Raw genomic sequence first — 19,472 nt, forward strand, 5'->3', positions numbered from 1 at the left:
TTAGCATTTAATTTAGTAATTGCTAATTATGTATATATACCATAGAATGTAATTTGTACATTTCAGATAATTTCCTCCACAAATAGTTACTTGTAAAGGTTAGTATAGAGAATGTGATTGAGAAACATGTATGTGAGTTATAAAGCAAAGTGTTTCACAAATGAATGAGATGGTAGCGGTTACAGATAACTACAGTAGGTTTATATTTTCATAAAAGATTTGAGGGCGGAAGGAGTAAAATCATGTATCTCAAGCATCTATTTCCATTGGACCAGTTGTGGAAGTGGTGTCATCGGCTTCTTTGTCAGAGAAGATGTTCTCTTACTAGAGTCATTTTTATAATAACCTTATTGATATTAATATCGTTATTATTCATGAGTTATCGCCATGGTCACTGGACAACAGAATCAAAGAGACGTCAGTACTCCTCACCACCCACACCTATTACAACATGTAATTTAATGAACAAACCCAAACATGAAAGAGGTCCAAACAATCATGATACTCAGGGAAACCTCAGAATCGGACGAAAGGTGCTTATAATGGTGGATTCTCCATTCTCGAGGAATGCCAAAAATATTGCAGCTTCTATGGAATTCTCAAGATTCCCGTATAAAATCGTTGACGATGAGAAAAATTTACCAACCTTAATTCATATGGGTAAAGGTAGATTTGGTGTGATTGTATTTGAGACAATGGCACTGTATTTGTCATTGGACTCGTGGAATCGACAATTGATTGACAAATACTGCCAAGAATATAATGTGGGTGTGATATTCTTTATGAAACCTAGAGGCGAATTGGAGGTTCTAATGGAGAATGTGCAGGATTTTTCATTTTCAGTGCAATACAATATAGCTTTAAAAGATTATTCTTTAAATACAGCTTCTGATGTGTGGAGAATAACGAAACCAGGGGAGGTAATAAAAGAAACATTTCCAGAAGAGGACTGGGCAGTGTTTTATCCGAATCATTCAACATTTGAACCATTAGCGTTCGCTACACAGACAGCATCCCTGTACGATGATTATGATCCTCTAACTGTTATCAAAAATAAAACAGTATTTCCAGCTATTCTTGATACAGGGAAAAATGATGGAATTAGACGAGTATTCTTCGGTCACAATTTTTCGTTCTGGTTGCATTCTTTACTACTGCTGGATAGTATTTCTTTCTTGTCCCATGGGAAGTTGAGTCTTGGACTAGAGCGCCTTATACAGATTGATATTGATGATATTTTTGTTGGAGCTAAGGGAACAAGGATGAAAGCCCATGATGTGGTGGTGAGTACAGAATAGATCTCAAGATTTCATAATTTCTTCTAGCTAAAGCAACATCAGCATAAATTGATTTTTCCAGGAGTAGATACATTAATAATTGTGTAAGATTGAAATTTTGACATTTCTTATCCTTTTTTACATGTACTTGTAATAAATACATAAATGTCAATAAAAGGCATTCGCATGTCATTTTATAGCTTGACAATAGGTTTTTATATGTTTGAATTTGATACTTATTCACGAAATGAAAGCAAAAATTTTTAATGTTTTGACAGGCATTGTACGAGGCCCAGGAAAGGCTTAAACAAGAAGTGGATGGTTTCCGGTTCATGCTAGGATTCTCTGGCTGGTATTATCAACATGGTACAGAGGAAGAAAATATTGGTGATGAAACACTTCTCAGTAAGTACTTAATGTCCGGAAATTAGCTAAGTATACCACTTACCCGTCTCTAGATTTGCCACTTAAATGCCACCCTTTTCAATGGTGGAGTATTTAGACAATTTTCCACCAATAATGCCACCAAAATGCCACCAAAACGCCACCCAAATCATGAAAATGGTGAAAAATTTGAGCAGGACTGATGGTATATAATTTTCCAGTTAATTCCACCTTTTTTACACTTAATGCCACCAATGAGTGGAAAGTTGGTGGAGTATTTAGACAAACTTTCACCATTATGCCACCTTAGGGTGGCAAACTCATTTTCCACTACATGCCACTTGTTTCCACTAATTGCCACCATCATGGTGGAAAGATGGTGGAGTATTTAGACGAATTTCCACCATTATGCCACCATTGAGTGGCAAACTCATTTTCCACCAAATGCCACTTATTTCCACATTTTGCCACCATTATGATAGAAAGTTGGTGGAATATTTAGACACTTTTCCACCATTTTTCCACCACAAAGTGGCAAATTCAGTTTCCACTAAATGCCACCTATTTTCACCCTTTCAGAAAGTTTCCACCTTGTTGGTGGAAAATAGCTGGAAACTGATTAAAAGTCACCCTGTACCCAAAAAGAGAAACAAACAAATTTTGCAAATAATCATTTTTTATGTCTCCATATAAAATTATTATCTCAAAAAGTAGCAAAACATTAGTCCAATTATTTTCTTCAGTTTATCTTGTTATTCCTAGATGGTTTGAGGAGCTGCAGAATCACCCTATGGATTTCAGTCCTTTGGGTTGTCAGCCACTTTTCTAGCGCACAATCTAAAACAAAAAATATTATAAATAATTAATACAATAATTAAAAACATTAGCTTACATTAATTTTTTAACATGACTATTGGATATTTCTATATTCAAGTGCATAGATATGATTAAAACCTTAACAAAACAGCATTGCAGACATGGAAGAATCAAACTTTTCTTATTTATTAATACTCCAAGGCAGAAAAAATACGCAGAATCAAAAATGATATTTTCATTCAGTTCATTAGTTACCTTTCAAGAACTTAAGTTTTGCCTTGTCTGCACAAGCAGGTCTGGCGTCAGACTCTCTGTTCCATTTTCTCATACCAAACAATGAGCCGCCTTTAATCTCCCCTATATTGAATAGCATTCTGAAGAGCCTTGTTGTACCTTTCTCATGTGAGGCATAGTGCCTCAGTTCTGCCATCACTTGGTCCTAAAATATAATTATCAATATCCAATAAGTAGAGACAGAAAATGAAACATGGTATATGTATACAACTCCAAAATTTTAAAATAAGAAAGAAATTAAGAAATACAACATGTCAACATCAGTGCAGGTTAAATATTTGACAAAATTTTCAAACTTAGGTGTACAAAAACTCTAAAATTTGTAAAACTAAATGTAAATGCAAATTAAAGTGTCATAAAGAGTTTGAATAAAAGTAGGTTTGTAAATAGTGCATAATAGCTATATTTATGAAGAACTGAAAAGTGTCTTATTGGGTACTGTGACACTTCTTTCCTATCAATTCTAAAATAACTTTAAATTAACAAGATACCTTTGTAAAGCCACTGAAGAACAAGTGTGTTGCTCCAGGCTGCTCCTCATTGCTTTGTGTCTGCAAAAGAATAATTCTTATTTAATGCTGTTTCTGTTATGAACTGTCATTCTCCTAACAGCTTGTTACTCTAGACTGTCTAGTTATGATTATATATCTACTGCACTATGAAAGCTGAATTACAACAATGAAGGAATGAAGCTTACTATTAAAACAGTTACTGTTGATCTGCTTCACATGTGACACACAAGGAAATATGTTTATACATTTAGCATGAAAGTTGTAGTAATAGGTACCTGGTTATCTATAGTTTGATTGATGATAAATTGTACATATTAATGATATTGTACTTACTGATAAATTTCTATAATTATTTTCACAAACATACTGTATTTATGAAATGTCATGAAGCTCTTCCTACATTCTTTGCATTCCTACATTCTTTATATGTAAATTCAGCTTTCTTTTTTTAGTCAAGTTACAAACATAACAAATTTAAAACATAATTTTATACAATACCACTTCATATTTTTACTGTTAAAAAACTTAATAGTTTCTGCAAAAATAATAATAATTGTTATATGTAAAAGTTGCTTACCTGAAACTTTGACTTGGAATGATTCTGCTGTTTATCTTCTTGTCTAATGTTATAATCTACACATTCACACTTCAGTTAAAACTTCTCATTTCTATTTGCCACACTAATAAGACTTTTAATGTATTCTTTGAGAAATCAAAAATATGCACCCATACATTTTTAACAAAATAATATCTCCAGAATTGCTACAATACCAATCATTTCCTTTGTGTTTGCAAGCTTTAACTGACCTCAATTCCTTTGAATTCAAACTTTACAACCGTACAACTGGAAAGTTCCATTATAATTTTAAACTGTGAGGGATTATTCAAAAACCATAGCACCCATCATTTTATTTTTACATTCATTTGAATGTATAAACTATGTCTAATACCGAAATAGATTGAGTAGAAATAAGTTTTTGAAAGATAATTTAGCATGCTATTTTAACACAGATTCTACATATAACATGTATAATGTTGCCTCTCCCAAAATAATCAAATGGAACAGTCTGGTCAGCTTGAGTAAACTATTAACCCCCATGCAGAGATTACTAGATAAGAGGGCAGTAGTTTTATCAGATCTGTGTTGTATGCCTTGTTGTTAAATCTTAGAGGATGCAGTATTTACTAGCTAGTATTAAATTTTTACTTATCCTGATTATAAGAAATTATCAGGAATTATTAGCCATTTACTTTTCACACAATTATTTTTACAATAGATTTAAAGCCTCTGAAAGGCATACTATATTGTGTATGTATAATAAGCAAGCACAGTGCTTCATTATCTTGAAGGCTGACCTATTTTTATGTATATTTATTAAATAGCATTTAAATATTATTTTTAACAAGTTTGATTCATGTTTTTTTTCTTCTTATAATACATAACTCTCTCCTGCAAAGTTATGGAGTTATTGCCCTTTGTAAGTTTTAATCTGCAAAGCATAGTACAAAAAATGTTTGATACAATAATTTTAAACTCCACATATAACTAAATCTCATTGATGAGAAGTACAAGGCCTAGGAACCATAACTCTTTATTGCATGATTTGGGGTTTATTGCCATTTTGTACTTCTCCATGCTTAATTTTTGTTCTGAATTAAAAGTTACAAGCTTAAAAAGTATTGGAGATATTAATTTGAAACTTCACAGATATAGATCTTTGTGAGTCATGTGCTGTCATGTGTGTTTAAGAACCATAACTCCTTTGCATACTTTTGGAGTTATTGCCCTTTGCATTTTTCACTTTAATTAGTGTAAGCATTACATGAAAAGTGTAAGTTAACTCACCAGATATCAGTTTAAAATAATATTAAAGAGACCAATCTTAATTAGAAGAAAAGACCAAAGTCAAACTTTATTCAAGATTGACATTAAATATCATAGCAGATTTTAACAACAAACTTTATGCAGAAAAATGCATTTTCTGGTCATTGAAGAACATTTCAACTATTTAATGTACAGATTGCAACTAAAAAAGCTAAGTACACTTTTACAGCCGTAATTTTATTTTACAAGCATAGAATGGAACATAGGCATTTTTGACTTTAAGTCAAACTTTACATCCCTAAAGAAAAGTACTGAAAAAAAGAAAGAAAAAATGGAAAATAAAGTAACCCCATACTTTTCTAATTTTTCTTGCTCTTAATTAATTATGTGTGTTTTACGCCTGGAAAAGTGATTTTACGTCCAATTTCAGTGTCTTTTCCTGCTACTTTACAGCTGGAATTATCATACCATTATGGGCAGTGATTTTGTATCAGAATTGTGTTCATGGCATTCTAGTATTGCATATAAAAGATTTTTAAGAAATACGAGTTTCAAACTGTTCAACTTTAATTTATTCTATTTTTGATAAAAAGTTCACTTGATGCTTTGATAAAACCTAGAAACAGATTTATTTCAGTTTGGAACTTTAACTTAAATAAATCTTTTAAACCCTGCAATGCACAATCATTTCTCAGTTTTCCCTTTCCCTTTTCGACTAAAAGTTATTCACAAAATTTTCTAAGTTTTTTTCCACTAATTTGCCACCCAGAAAACAGTTAGAGTTTCACTTTTCCACTAAAAGCCACTCATTTTCCACCTTCAAAATAAACTAAGTTTCATTTTTCACCAATTTCCACCTTTTTGCCACCATGAAAAAATTCTATGTTCAAATTTCCACTCAATGCCACCTAAATGCCACCAAAGGATAGTGGCGTTTGGTGGTAATTTTGCCACAACAGTGGAAAAAGAGTGGAATTTTGTCATTTTCCAGTTAATTTCACCCTTTTTACACTTAATGCCACCCTTTTCAGTGGAAATAGCTGGCAAGTAGTGGCAAATCTAGGGACGGGTAATGATGGTTCACATTCATGTATAAGTTTGTTACATAGATTTAATTTTTTTAAAACTTCTCAGGAGTGAGTTTATCTAATCAAAACAATTTTAAAGTTTAATTTTTTTTTTTATTTTTAAGTTTTGAAAAATAATTTTTAAAGGCTATTTATTTCATTATACAATATCTATCTAAAAATTTCAGTGAAATTTTTCATATGTGATTTCATTGTTTGTTGTTTACTTATTTTACTTTTGTCAAATTTTACATAATTACGTATACGTGTGCTGGTGAATTTGTAATTGCTTATTTAATATAATTATACTTACTGACTCACTATACAGGAGAAGCCTGATGGGATGAGGCATATCTAAAAATGAGCTGCGTCACGACAAAATTAACAAAGTGCGTTTGCGACCAGCATGGATCCAGACCAGCCTGCGCATCCTTGCAGTCTGATCAGGATCCATGCTGTTCTCTATCAGTTTCTCTACGTAGTATAGGGGTGGTAAGTGAACAGCATGGATCCTGATCAGACTGTGCGGATGCTCAAGCTGGTCTGGATCCAGGCTGGCCGCAAACACATTATGTTGATTTTGTCATGGTGCGGCTCAAATAGTGTTGGGGCAACATATTTATGGTCTTGGGGGTGTCTGAATTGGTAGCAAAGCAAATAATTCTTCATTATGACCATCAGTTGATAACTGGTTTCAGGGAAAAAAATAAATTCAAGCAGAATAATTTCCGTAACTTCCTGTTATACACACTTAGTAAAGCAAGTAAATTTCAAGTCGGTTTCTAACCAGGCAACTGCATTTAAGTGTTTAAAGTGTCGACTGGCAGTGGAAGGAAGGGCATAGGCTGTGTGATAGTAATAAATAAGCAAGAATTTCTGACAAGACGTTACAATATAAATTGCATTTCCATTTCGGTGCTATAAAGCCATAAAGGAACTCCACTGAGGTCAAAAAACCTAAAAGCATTAAATTTGAATTTCTGATATTATAGATCAGCTGAGGCACTTGAACAATATGCAAAAAATCGTTAAGAAATATACTCAGAAATAAATTGAAAGTTGTATTTTTGTGTTATACTTTGCCTCAATTTGGGCCATATTTACATAGAGGATATTTGTTTAGTTCAGTGTAAGATCGGAATATATTTCACCGAGTGAGCACCAAAAGGTATTCGCCACGAGTGAAATATGAACTTTTGGTGTTCACAAGGTGAAATATACTTCGATCTTACACTAAACCAAACAAATTTTATTTTTATTATATGCAAAGAAATGTTTTAAAAGACATTAAACCTAATACTGAATGAAAAGTGCGCCAAATAATAATACAACGTGACGTCATTTACGGCGTCACGTCATTAAGGTATTAGGACCCTAATGGGCACTATCAGGAACTAAAGAATTGACATCATAGGTCAGATGTATACCTTAAAGTACACCTGTATGCAAAATTTTAACAAAGTTTACCGTACGGAAATCAAGTTATGGCCACTTTTCTGAACTCAAGCTAGGATGTTATGAGGGCCCTTTTTTTAGAAATGAGGAACCTTTACATAATCTGCAATAACATTCTAATGAAAAATGTTATCCCATGAATTTTTGGTAAGAAACAAATAGTACTACCATTCAGCTAACAATCCACATAAGCAAAATTATGGTTTCTACTTAAAATTTATGAAATCTGTACAAAAATGTTACCCTACCCCACCCATTTTTACCACATGTCTGACCATTTTTGTACTTAGGGAGCCTAATTAAAAAAATTCTTAAAATTTACCCAAATGAGTGCCTGTTTTCAAAGTTTCCCTAAATTTTTAGAAAAGTATATTAGTTGATCTTGTTAAATATGAAGTACTTTTACCGTCTAGTTTTGATTATATTACACTTTTAAAATATCAGGTACCATATTTATTACTAGATTAAGCATAATTTAGCCAATAAATACCTATATAAATTAAAAATTCAAAATTAAACACTTTTTTCTTTCCATATGGGACATGAGAGATACATAAATAATGTAAAAAGAAAAAAAGAAAGAAAAAAAAGTTGACCCTTCTGGGGATTGAACCCATGGCCCTCATTTTCAATGTAGTTAACAGTAATTCTAGCCTATTTGAATACTCTTCAAAGCGGAGGTAATGCATTAGGGTGCTAATACGTTATGTTGATACCCAGTTCTGTGCAAGCTGGTATTTCACTGAAACAACGTAAGGGGCTTAAATTCAAAACAGTGAAATTACCAGTTTTACATCACTGATATATTTCTATAAACCACCGAAAAGCATGTAATAAAACCTAAATAATTATTCTTGAAAAATGGAGTAATGAAGTGAGTAAATGGTTTGAAATTTTGCACTATTTTAACTACATCAAATGGAACATTAATCATTTAATGTCGTAGAAATTATTTCCAGTGCAGCCATGTCAAAAACCCTCAGTGTAGTCCCTTTAACAATGTTTAATAAGTAATGTTTGTCAAATTTTATGTTTCACTTAACATCAAGAATGTGTTGAACATTTACTTAAATGAAATTGTATGCTCCCCACAATTTAAGGAAGTAGTTGCCATTGTATATCTACCCTGCTGGCAAGCTGTCCAAATGTCCATCCATAGACATAATAAGAGACTGTCAAGGCATCTGTGTTTTATAATAGACATAAACCTACTTTTCTAAAATTTTGTTTTATATCATGATGGAATTATTTTTCATGGCCTCAATTACACAAGTAAACCAATCGTAATATTTTCACCTTTTAATTTTTATATCACTTTTCAGAGTGTCTGTTTGACCTTTGAAATGACTCTTTGACCCTTCAAATTTCTAAAAAGGCCTGATTTGACCCTCAGGATTTTAACTGGAGGGTCAAATTTTGTTAAAATCATTTGGATTTGACCTTGTAGTCAGTAAAACTTAGTCAAAATGACCCTCAGGATTTCATGGCTAGTGAACACCTTGCTTCTGTTGGGTTTCTTTTCAAGCATTAGTACCTTGAAATTTGTATTTAATATTATTTGCAATTTATTATTTATCTTTTGTCTTATTTTTAAAAGTATAAAAATTCTTTTCTATCTTCTAGAATATAGGAATCATTTTAACTGGTTCCCTCATATGTGGAGACATGAGCAGCCTCATAAATTCACAGAAGATGAACTTCTTAAAAATATGGCCCTTAATTACCAGTTTGCAAAGGTATGTTGTAATCTGTTAAAAGTTTTACCTTAATTGAAATAATGTACATACAGGCTCCAATATCTTAATTGTTGTATTTAACTTGAGTTCAGAGGTACATGTGTAATCTGTTATGAAAGCATGATGCCCCATGTCTTTTATGTGTTGTTGTCCCACAATTTATTTATACAACATCTCCTACTTATCCACTGGTAGAGTTTAACCAAACTTCACAGGATTGATTCATAGGTGACCATCTACATGTACAAAAACTATGTTTCCAGTCTGTTTCATAAAAGATAGATACAGATAAAAAAGTAAATCTTCAGAAATCATTTTTGGCAAGAGCTTAGATATTTGGCATGTAGCATCACCTTAAATTACAATTTTTTGGTGAAAATTGGCACCTGACCCTGGTTTTCACTTTGTTTGCATAGACTTGTATGGGAAAACACTTTTAACTTCTCCTCTTCTCTAAAAGTTTACATGTGCCTTTTTCTAGGTATGGATCTTCAAAAATTGAATTACAATGTACATGTAATTATTTTTTCCAAGTAATTTTTTATAATGAATTTTCTTTTAATTTGATAATTAATTTTTTTTTACAGGACTATAAGATACCAGTGGTTCATCAGTATGCAGTAGCCCCACATCATTCAGGGGTGTTCCCAGTTCATGAATCTTTGTATAACTCGTGGAAGTCAGTTTGGGATATAAGGGTCACCAGTACTGAAGAATACCCTAAACTACACCCTAGCTGGGGTAGGAGAGGATTTGTACATAGTGGAATAATGGTAAGCTAAGATCTGGAGGTCTGCACCTGAAAATATAACATTAATTATTGAAGGATATTTTCAATGTACGGAGAACCATATATATTAAGATGGGGAAATAGTCCTTGACTTGGGTTGATGACACTGGCTCACTTAACATCCTTTAAGAAGAGTTAATATTGTAGGGCATGATCATCTGTTTGAAAAAAATTGTTGTGCTTACATCTACATTATGTATTTACCTAAAAATATAGATAGAGACATTTTTTATACAAATCAATACTTTGAGTAAAAAAAAAGTCATAATTACAGAATAACAAATGTTAAAACTGATCAGAATTTTAATTTTAGTTGATTATTTGATTTCAGGTATTACCCAGGCAGACTTGTGGACTGTTCACACATACCATATTTCTTAACTCATACCCAGGTGGTCCAGCCAGACTGGAGAAGAGTATCTATGGGGGAGAACTCTTCAAGGCCTTCCTGTACAATCCAGTATGTATTATTGTTCTTTTGTTTCAGTTAACTGCTAGAGAGAAGTAAAGAAATCTGATTACCTTAACCCATTACCAGATGTACACGCCTTTTAACACCTTTTTCACCCACTCTTTTTTTATACCCATATGCCCACTTCTGCCTAAAATGATGCATTATGTGTCTTTCATTTTGTAACTCTCAGTAATTTATTTTCAAATGATTTAAATCTCCTCATTTTCTTGTTTCAGCTGAATATATTTATGACACACTTGTCTAATTATGGCAATGATCGCTTGGCACTGTACACTTTTGAGAGTGTTATAAAGTTTGTACAGTGTTGGACTAACCTTAAGCTGATACAGAAGTCTCCCATGGATCATGCTATAAAATATTTTGACATGTTTCCTGAGGAGCAAGACCCTGTGTGGAAGGTGGGTTTGATTTGTTTGATATTTTTTTGTGTTACAGCTATATGTCAGTGGAACTATTGCTGTTTATTGTTGGGGGTTTTTTTTTTTCTATTTTTACACAATTTTGTAATGTTCAAACTTCATTTAATCATATAGGATTGTGCACATTAATTTTTAGCTCGACTATTCGATAAGAATAAGTAGAGCTATTGCAGTCACCCGAGCGTCGGCGTCGGCGTAACCACTTATGTTAAAGTTTTTGTAATAGTTCAAATATTTTCAAAGTCCATTGACATATGGCTTTGAAACTTTGCACACTTGTTCACCATCATGACCCCAACCTGTAGACAGGAGAAGGTAACTCTATCAAGCATTTTGACAGAATTATGCCCCTTTTTCGACTTAGAATTTACGTTAAAGTTTTTGTAATAGTTCAAATATTTTCAAAGTCCATTGACATATGGCTTTGAAACTTTGCACACTTGTTCACCATCATGACCCCAACCTGTAGACAGGAGAAGGTAACTCTATCAAGCATTTTGACAGAATTATGCCCCTTTTTCGACTTAGAATTTACGTTAAAGTTTTTGTAATAGTTCAAATATTTTCAAAGTCCATTGACATATGGCTTTGAAACTTTGCACACTTGTTCACCATCATGACCCCAACCTGTAGACAGGAGGAGGTAACTATCAAGCATTTTGACAGAATTATGCCCCTTTTTCGACTTAGAATTTACGTTAAAGTTTTTGTAATAGTTCAAATATTTTCAAAGTCCATAGACATATGGCTTTGAAACTTTGCACACTTGTTCACCATCATGACCCCAACCTGTAGACAGGAGAAGGTAACTCTATCAAGCATTTTGACAGAATTATGCCCCTTTTTCGACTTAGAATTTACGTTAAAGTTTTTGTAATAGTTCAAATATTTTCAAAGTCCATAGACATATGGCTTTGAAACTTTGCACACTTGTTCACCATCATGACCCCAATCTGTAGACAGGAGGAGGTAACTCTATCAAGCATTTTGACAGAATTATGCCCCTTTTTCGACTTAGAATTTACGTTAAAGTTTTTGTAATAGTTCAAATATTTTCAAAGTCAATTGACATATGGCTTTGAAACTTTGCACACTTGTTTACCATCATGACCCCAACCTGTAGACAGGAGGAGGTAACTCTATCAAGCATTTTGACAGAACTATGCCCCTTTTTCGACTTAGAATTTACGTTAAAGTTTTTGTAATAGTTCAAATATTTTCAAAGTCCGTTGACATATGGCTTTGAAACTTTGCACACTTGTTCAACATCATGACCCCAATCTGTAAACAGTAGGAGGTAACTCTATCAAGCATTTTGACAGAATTATGCCCCTTTTTCAACTTAGAATTTACGTTAAAGTTTTTGTAATAGTTCAAATATTTTCAAAGTCCATTGACATATGGCTTTGAAACTTTGCACACTTGTTCACCATCATGACCCCAACCTGTAAACAGGAGGAGGTAACTGTATCAAGCATTTTTTTTACTATCAAGCACAAGAATAGTCGAGCGTTGCTGTCCTACCGACAGCTCTTGTTATATTTAGATTTCCCATCATTGAAAGCCATCTGTTTCAATAAAACAGAATAAAAATATTCTACATTTATTTGTTAAATTCATTGACAGTATAAAAATACTGAAATAAGTCATAAACAGAATAAGTCTGGTCATAGTGCAAGGTATGAGTGCTTGCTTGCCTTCTATACTGTTAACACAGGACCATTGTTACAACTGCTTATTCTCTAATTGTTGATAAAGCATACTTTTTAGTGAAAAGGCAGATGAAAGTTTTCATAAGCATTCTGTCCAGTCCACATGCTATTCATCGATTATTAAAAAATATATAATTTTTTTGTTTCAGAATCCATGTGATCATGATAAACATCTGGAGATTTGGTCCCCAAACAAAACATGTGATAAGTTCCCTAAATTACTGGTCATAGGACCACAGAAAACTGGTAAATTTCAAACCTATTGAACTGGTGCCTCATATTTCCGTGGTACTTAACTCAGACAACAAAAGTTAGAATAATAAAATTCAGAAAATACTTTAAATATTGTAGCAAAGACATGTCGATTACAGTTGAGTTCACACTAAAGGTTACACAAAGTGCACTTGGAGTGCACTAGATGTGCACTACTAGTGCACTTCAAAGTGCACTAGTAGTGCACTACTAGTGCACTTCATTAGTGCACTTTGTAGTGCACCAGACCTATTATATGTATAAAGCAGTTACCTTTTATTTCAATGACTTTTACAAAAAGATAGATAAATATTGATATATGTATAATAGTTTTTCATAATAAATTTTAAGTTGTGAATATTGGATTTTGTAAAATATGGCGTAAAATATTAGAACAATAATTTTTCAAAGTCATTAATTTAATTGTTAAAATAAGTAAATATAAATAATTATAACTTTAATGTTGATAAGTGCATAAATAAACAAAATTAATTGGCATTAAATATTTTATTATAATCTGGTAATGAAATATGAAACACTGAAATGCAATCAAGTTTTTTTGTTTTTTGTTTTTTTTTTTTTTTTTGGGGGGGGGGGGGCAAATTATACCAATTTATCAATTTTATCTCATTTATAATCTCTCTTACCTTCTCAAACTGAGATTTTCCTAAGATTTATAGAAATGATATATGTTATTTTACAAATAAATATTTATATATTTAATGGTGGTATATTAAGTATTGATATTTTGTGGATTAAGTATGTATTGCATGATATGTTGATATGTACCTGTTGGACACTAGTATACTTTAACTGACATGGATATCACAAATATATCTTATATTTAGCTCCATGTGGATATTAACAAAAAGATTAGAAAATCTTTCAATTCCATTTTTTGAGACGACACCAATCTTTTTTCTTTTTTTTTTCATGCATTGTAACATAATTATGCAATATGATTATTTTTATGAGTTTATTATAAAATACAAAAATATTTCAGTTTTCTTTTTTGTTCTACTTGTAATGAAATTTATTTGCACCAACATCCAGAGAATACAGAATTTACATTGTCTACTCTTATATTTATCATCTACCTTTTGTTATTTACCCTTAGGGGCGCTCTTATCAGCAGGGTACTATATTAAAACACCAATACACAGCATGACTTTTGACACTTCAATCTTCTGTAACTGTTTTCTGCTCATGTATGGTACAATGTATTAGTATTTTATTAAAAAAAAACAACAGATCTGCATTAAAGTGAAAAGGAAGTTGCAAAAGTTTTATAATCATGTATTTAAAAAAATTCTTTAAAATATATTATTTTTTAAATGTGTTAATTAAAACTGACAAGGTAAATTTGTCAAATCTATGATAGAAAAAATTAACATTTCCCAGTTCAGAAACTAAAAGATGATTTTAATGCAAAATTGCAAGAAATGTGGATAAATATTGATATGAGGTCTTTCCAGAATTATAAGTTAACACTGATATTGATTTTAAACCAGTTTTTATTATAAGATTAGAAAATTCCACTTCAAAGACAATAATGACAATAATATCTAACATGCGTTTATGCCATTATTATTGTTTTTACATTTGATTATACAAAAATTATAGTCATTTATCTTAAATGTCTTACATGTATTTTGGAGAAAAAAAAACAGGAAATTTTAAATACATGTAAATATTGCATACATCTGCAATTTTGTTATTTACCCTGAGGCCCTCTTATCAGCAGGGGACTAGTATAAATACCAATACAATACACAGCATGACTTGAGACTGTCCTCTTGTATAAAAGCATTCCTTTTATACATTAAATTTTTAATATAGAAATCTTAAATAAAGTTATCAATTTTATTTATTTCATGCACAGATATATAAACTTATATTTAGCTCCATGATTTCTTTGAAAAATTTTAATTATTTATATCTTTAAAAAGTATGCAGGCATTTCATGGTTGGAAAACATAATATCACAGTATAAGGATTGTTTTAAAATCAATGAATTAATATTCTCTTTCAATCTTGAACATGAGGAATTGCCTCTTAAGTTATTCATTATTATGCAGAGTGGCAAGAATTGTGGATAAATATAGAAAATTCCGCTTTAGAGACAATAATATCTAATATGCATTTATGCCATTGTGATTCTTTTTGTATATTTGATTATATAAAAATTATGGTCATTTATCTATGTGACTAACTAGCCTGAGTGCCAACGCCTGATGAATCCCAGGCTTATGTCTAACATGCATTTTGAGAAAACCAGGGAATTTCAATGCATACTTATAATCTGCAAAATTGACTGTACTTTGTTGTTTACCCTGAGGCCCTCTTATCAGCAGGAGATTGGTATAATGAAAACAGTCCCTCTCAGAAAATACCAATACACAGCATGACTTGAGATTTTCCTCTTCAATAAAAGTATCCCCTTTATACATTAAATTTTTAATATTGAAATCATGAATAAAGTTATCAAATTTATTTATTTTATGGATAATATTTTAATCATTTATATGCAAGCATTACACAGTTGAATACTAAATTATCACAGTATATTGATTGTTTTAAAATCAATGTATTTCAATATTGAACATGAGGAATTGTCTCTAAGTTATATATTATAGAAATAATATTTTAGCTTAAATATAAACCTTTCCTTGATTTGTTTGAGCTTATGAAAAAAAAAGTTTATGTTGTTACAAACTAAATTAATTGGGCCAGAATTATCACATTTATTTTCTTATTTGTACATTAGACAAATTGAAATCGTTATGGCCATTAAAAATAGCTTTAAAAACACTTACGCAATTATCCATTACCGAGCATATTTAAATTTAACCTTATTAATTCTACAAATTTGATTTTAAGGGGTATTATTTTACACTTAGGTCTACAGTTAAATACTGGTTAATAAAAATATGATTACAATAAATAAATTTCTTTTTTTAATTTAAAGCACCTAAAATGTTAAAATTTACTTATTTATATTCATGAATAGGCCATAATTATATTCCCAAAGTTTTATTTTCTTACAGCAGTTTAACAACAGATACCCCCTGTCACTTGATATACAATCATCCAATAAACCATTTAGGTGTCACCTTCCTGGCCAGCCTGGTCATATGGTCTAGTGCACTAGAAGTGCACACGGTGTGCACTTCTAGTTCAGCTCTAGTGCACTAGATGTGCACAAGGGTGGGAAGTTTAGTGTGAACTCAACTGTACATCATAGTTTATTTCATTTAATGTTTGCATGTAAGCAATTTTGTACACAACTTGGCAATTAACACCTATCTGTTGCCTAAGGAGTAAAGTCGTGTTCTCATATTTCCAAGGCAATTACAATTTAACAGATTCAAAGGCAAAACCAAGAGTAATCTTTATATTTTAGTACATTTATACCTAGCCTCGTCTGAAAGTGGATTTTTTCTCTATAGCATTTATCAAATATCTCAATGGTTGCTTAACAAAGACAACTGATTAAAAGGTATGAAACTAAAATTAAAATGGTGAAATAATTATTTTTGCTCCTAATCTGAATAAAATAATGAATTTTCTCAGTTGTATACATGTATGTAACATGTCGATTTAAATACAATAAAAATGTAAAAGTAAAACTACTGGCAGGTACACGAGGTTTAGGAGGCACTTAAGACTGTTTATGCCAAATACCTTGGAATTATGGGTACTACGGAAATATGAGGCACCAGTATACTGTTAGTTATCTAAAATTTAAAAATATTTTCGTTTCTTTGATTTGAACTAGTATACTTAAATTCAATTCAAAGATTGTTATGTTCAAACTAAAGAGAAGAGTTTATGTAAAACATTGAGAAAAAAGCACTCTTTTCAAACAATGGGTAGACAACACCCTTTTTGGTTGATGGTGTACAAATAAGTCTTACTCTTTCAGAAATGAACAGATTGGCAATAACTTTAGGTAGATTTTAATTTGAATAAAATCCCTGTGTTTGCTGTTGGTTTGATTTTGCAAAATGTTTGTTAAAGAGTGTACAAGCTTAAAATTCACCACAGAAATCATCCTTAATTAAAAACCTAATACTGGTTGACATTGATAAAGTTTTAATGAGATCATTACAATACTGTTTTAATAAAATTTTGTGTAAATACATATTTTAGGATTTGTCGGAAATGTATACAATTGATATGTGTTTTCTTCTAGGTACCACAGCTCTTTATACATTCTTGTCCATGCACCCTCTGGTGAGGAGTAACTATAATAGTAAAGACTCTTTTGAAGAGTTACAATTCTTTAGTGGAAATAACTATTTCAATGGTATAGACTGGTAAGTCTTATCTTTCATGTTTCATTGACCCTTTACTGGCTGAATTTGTGTATCTTTTTCAATTTTAAGGGTTTTCATAAACATAATACAAAAATTATTGCCAAAGAGCATGATAGGACTGCCTAGATGTGAAGGCTGGCCTAACTGTATACTGGTATTAAAAAGCAGGTTAAAGATTAAAGATACATTTTGAACTTTTGCCAAGCTGTATTTGTACAATGAAGAGCATTGTTTTCATATGCTACTTTCACATTTTACATGAGTTTGAAAAGAGGGCAAACAGAAATAGGTTGTCCTGATGGGCATTTTATAATTTGTATAGTTTTTTTTTGTACTTTATTTTTAATATCAAGACCTGCTAATTGTTTTTGATATATAGTGCATTTGAACTCCTCACTTCATTTTTATCAACTAGAATTTTGATTTATGATCCGACTTTATGCAGTAATACAGTTATTTATTAGTAATTACTATGCCAATGCTTAACTCTGATTAACAGTTTTGAAACTGTAATTTGAGGTGACATCACATTACATTGTGTTGTAACAAGCGTTCTCAGTTTGTAATGGTACATTAGATTTTTTAGTATATCAGTAAAACATATTAATTAAAGGAACTATATTTTTAGGTATTTGGACTATTTTCCAAGACCTAATAACGCCAGTACAGAGATGTTGTTTGAAAAGAGTGCTGGATATTTTGATAATTCCATTGTTCCGAAGAGAGCACATGCATTACTTCCAAATGCTAGGTTAATCTGTATACTGATAAGCCCAGCCAAACGAGCATATTCTTGGTACAGGTAAAAAAAATAGAAATAGATAGAAAATAGATAGAAAAAAAGCCTGAAACATTTAATTTTGCGTTTTGTTGAGGAAATAGAATTAATTTGAGTGTGTTGTTTTAGGAAAGTGCACAGTCTTGAATTCAAATACACATTAATATATTCACAAAGACAGATACAACATGTAGGTCTGGGTGATGAATTACAAAGGTCAGGGTGATTAATTACAAAGGTCAGGGTAATTAATTACAAAGCATTTGAACAACAAATGGTGCACATATTATACTACAATGCAAGATTAATTGATATCTATTTCCATTCTACATGTAATATAACAAAAAATGGATAAAAAATATGTTAAACTACATTGAGCATAGATGTAATTTTCCTGACATCATTTGGTTTATTGACATCATATGTAATACTGTATGACTTGTAAGCTTTCCTTTTTTTATGTTGCGTATATGTCATGTAATAATGCTCTGGACAGCCCTATCTGTTTGATAGGGGGATAATGTGAAGCATGATAAAATTATAAATAGATTTTGTTTGCTTACAAGCATTTTTTGTGTAATCACAAAGGATGTATGATGAAGGTCGAATTGACATCTTGCTTTGAAAACAAATTGCTTGAATCACCGTACACGGAGGTTTTTCTGTTTCATCAATATATGATACATGTATATTTCTGTTTCATTATAAGGTTTATACAACCATAGAAACTATTCATTATTTTCTCATGCCTCATACATTTTTTTTTGCACTTTGTAGCATATTTTTACCACAGTATACAGCATTTTTACAATATTTACATCATCTTTTTCCAATGTTACAAACATATATTTATTACCATATTTACAGCATATGAGAGCACATCAAGATCCTGTTGCCCTTAACTACACATTCTACGAGATAATCACTGCCCTGGATACTGCACCTAGACAAGTCAAAGCATTGAGAAATCGTTGCCTGAACCCAGGAGTTTACGAGTACCACCTAGAGAACTGGCTGGATTATTATTCTTCAAGACAGGTATTATTTTTATCACTAACTTTGTTCAGTAAACATAATTGATTGTCCCTGCTTTGAATTTGCTACAGTTCATTTAAAGAGTGAGAATGAATTGAAACTATTTCCTTGTTCATTATTTTCCCTTTTCCAACAATAATTTGGCACAAAATTTAACAAGTTTATGACTCATCATGGCAGATAAGATGTGAAAAACAATTTTGAAGAACATTTGTCTAACTTGTCTAAATTTCTAAGACATTATTTTAAGAGTTATTGCCCTTTGTAATTTTTCATACTTACCGGTACTAGTAATTTTAATTAACAAAAACAAAACAAAGACAAAA

General features: G+C 31.4%; 1 protein-coding gene and 1 long non-coding RNA gene across 2 annotated transcripts; one reads left to right on the forward strand and one right to left on the reverse strand.

Annotated features, from left to right (window-relative positions):
• Positions 1-70: 70 nt before the first annotated feature.
• On the forward strand, positions 71-19,149 carry LOC132732891 (bifunctional heparan sulfate N-deacetylase/N-sulfotransferase-like; the record flags this gene model as incomplete). Its single annotated transcript, XM_060719424.1, has 10 exons — positions 71-1,283; positions 1,556-1,682; positions 9,254-9,366; positions 9,954-10,139; positions 10,488-10,616; positions 10,847-11,029; positions 12,912-13,008; positions 17,210-17,333; positions 17,962-18,133; positions 18,976-19,149. Coding segments are annotated over exons 1-10 (2,346 nt in total), but the record flags the coding sequence as incomplete, so codon positions are not given.
• Positions 2,673-4,225, reverse strand: LOC132732902 (uncharacterized). The gene is made up of 3 exons (XR_009626108.1): positions 3,861-4,225; positions 3,263-3,322; positions 2,673-2,916 (listed from the first exon to the last, which is right to left on the reverse strand). It is a non-coding gene; the product is annotated as an uncharacterized LOC132732902 (long non-coding RNA).
• Positions 19,150-19,472: the final 323 nt, after the last annotated feature.

This window comes from Ruditapes philippinarum, unplaced genomic scaffold, assembly GCF_026571515.1.
Source record: "Ruditapes philippinarum isolate M1 unplaced genomic scaffold, ASM2657151v2 ctg16516_1_1_1_1, whole genome shotgun sequence".
Classification (NCBI taxonomy): Eukaryota; Metazoa; Mollusca; class Bivalvia; order Venerida; family Veneridae; genus Ruditapes; species Ruditapes philippinarum.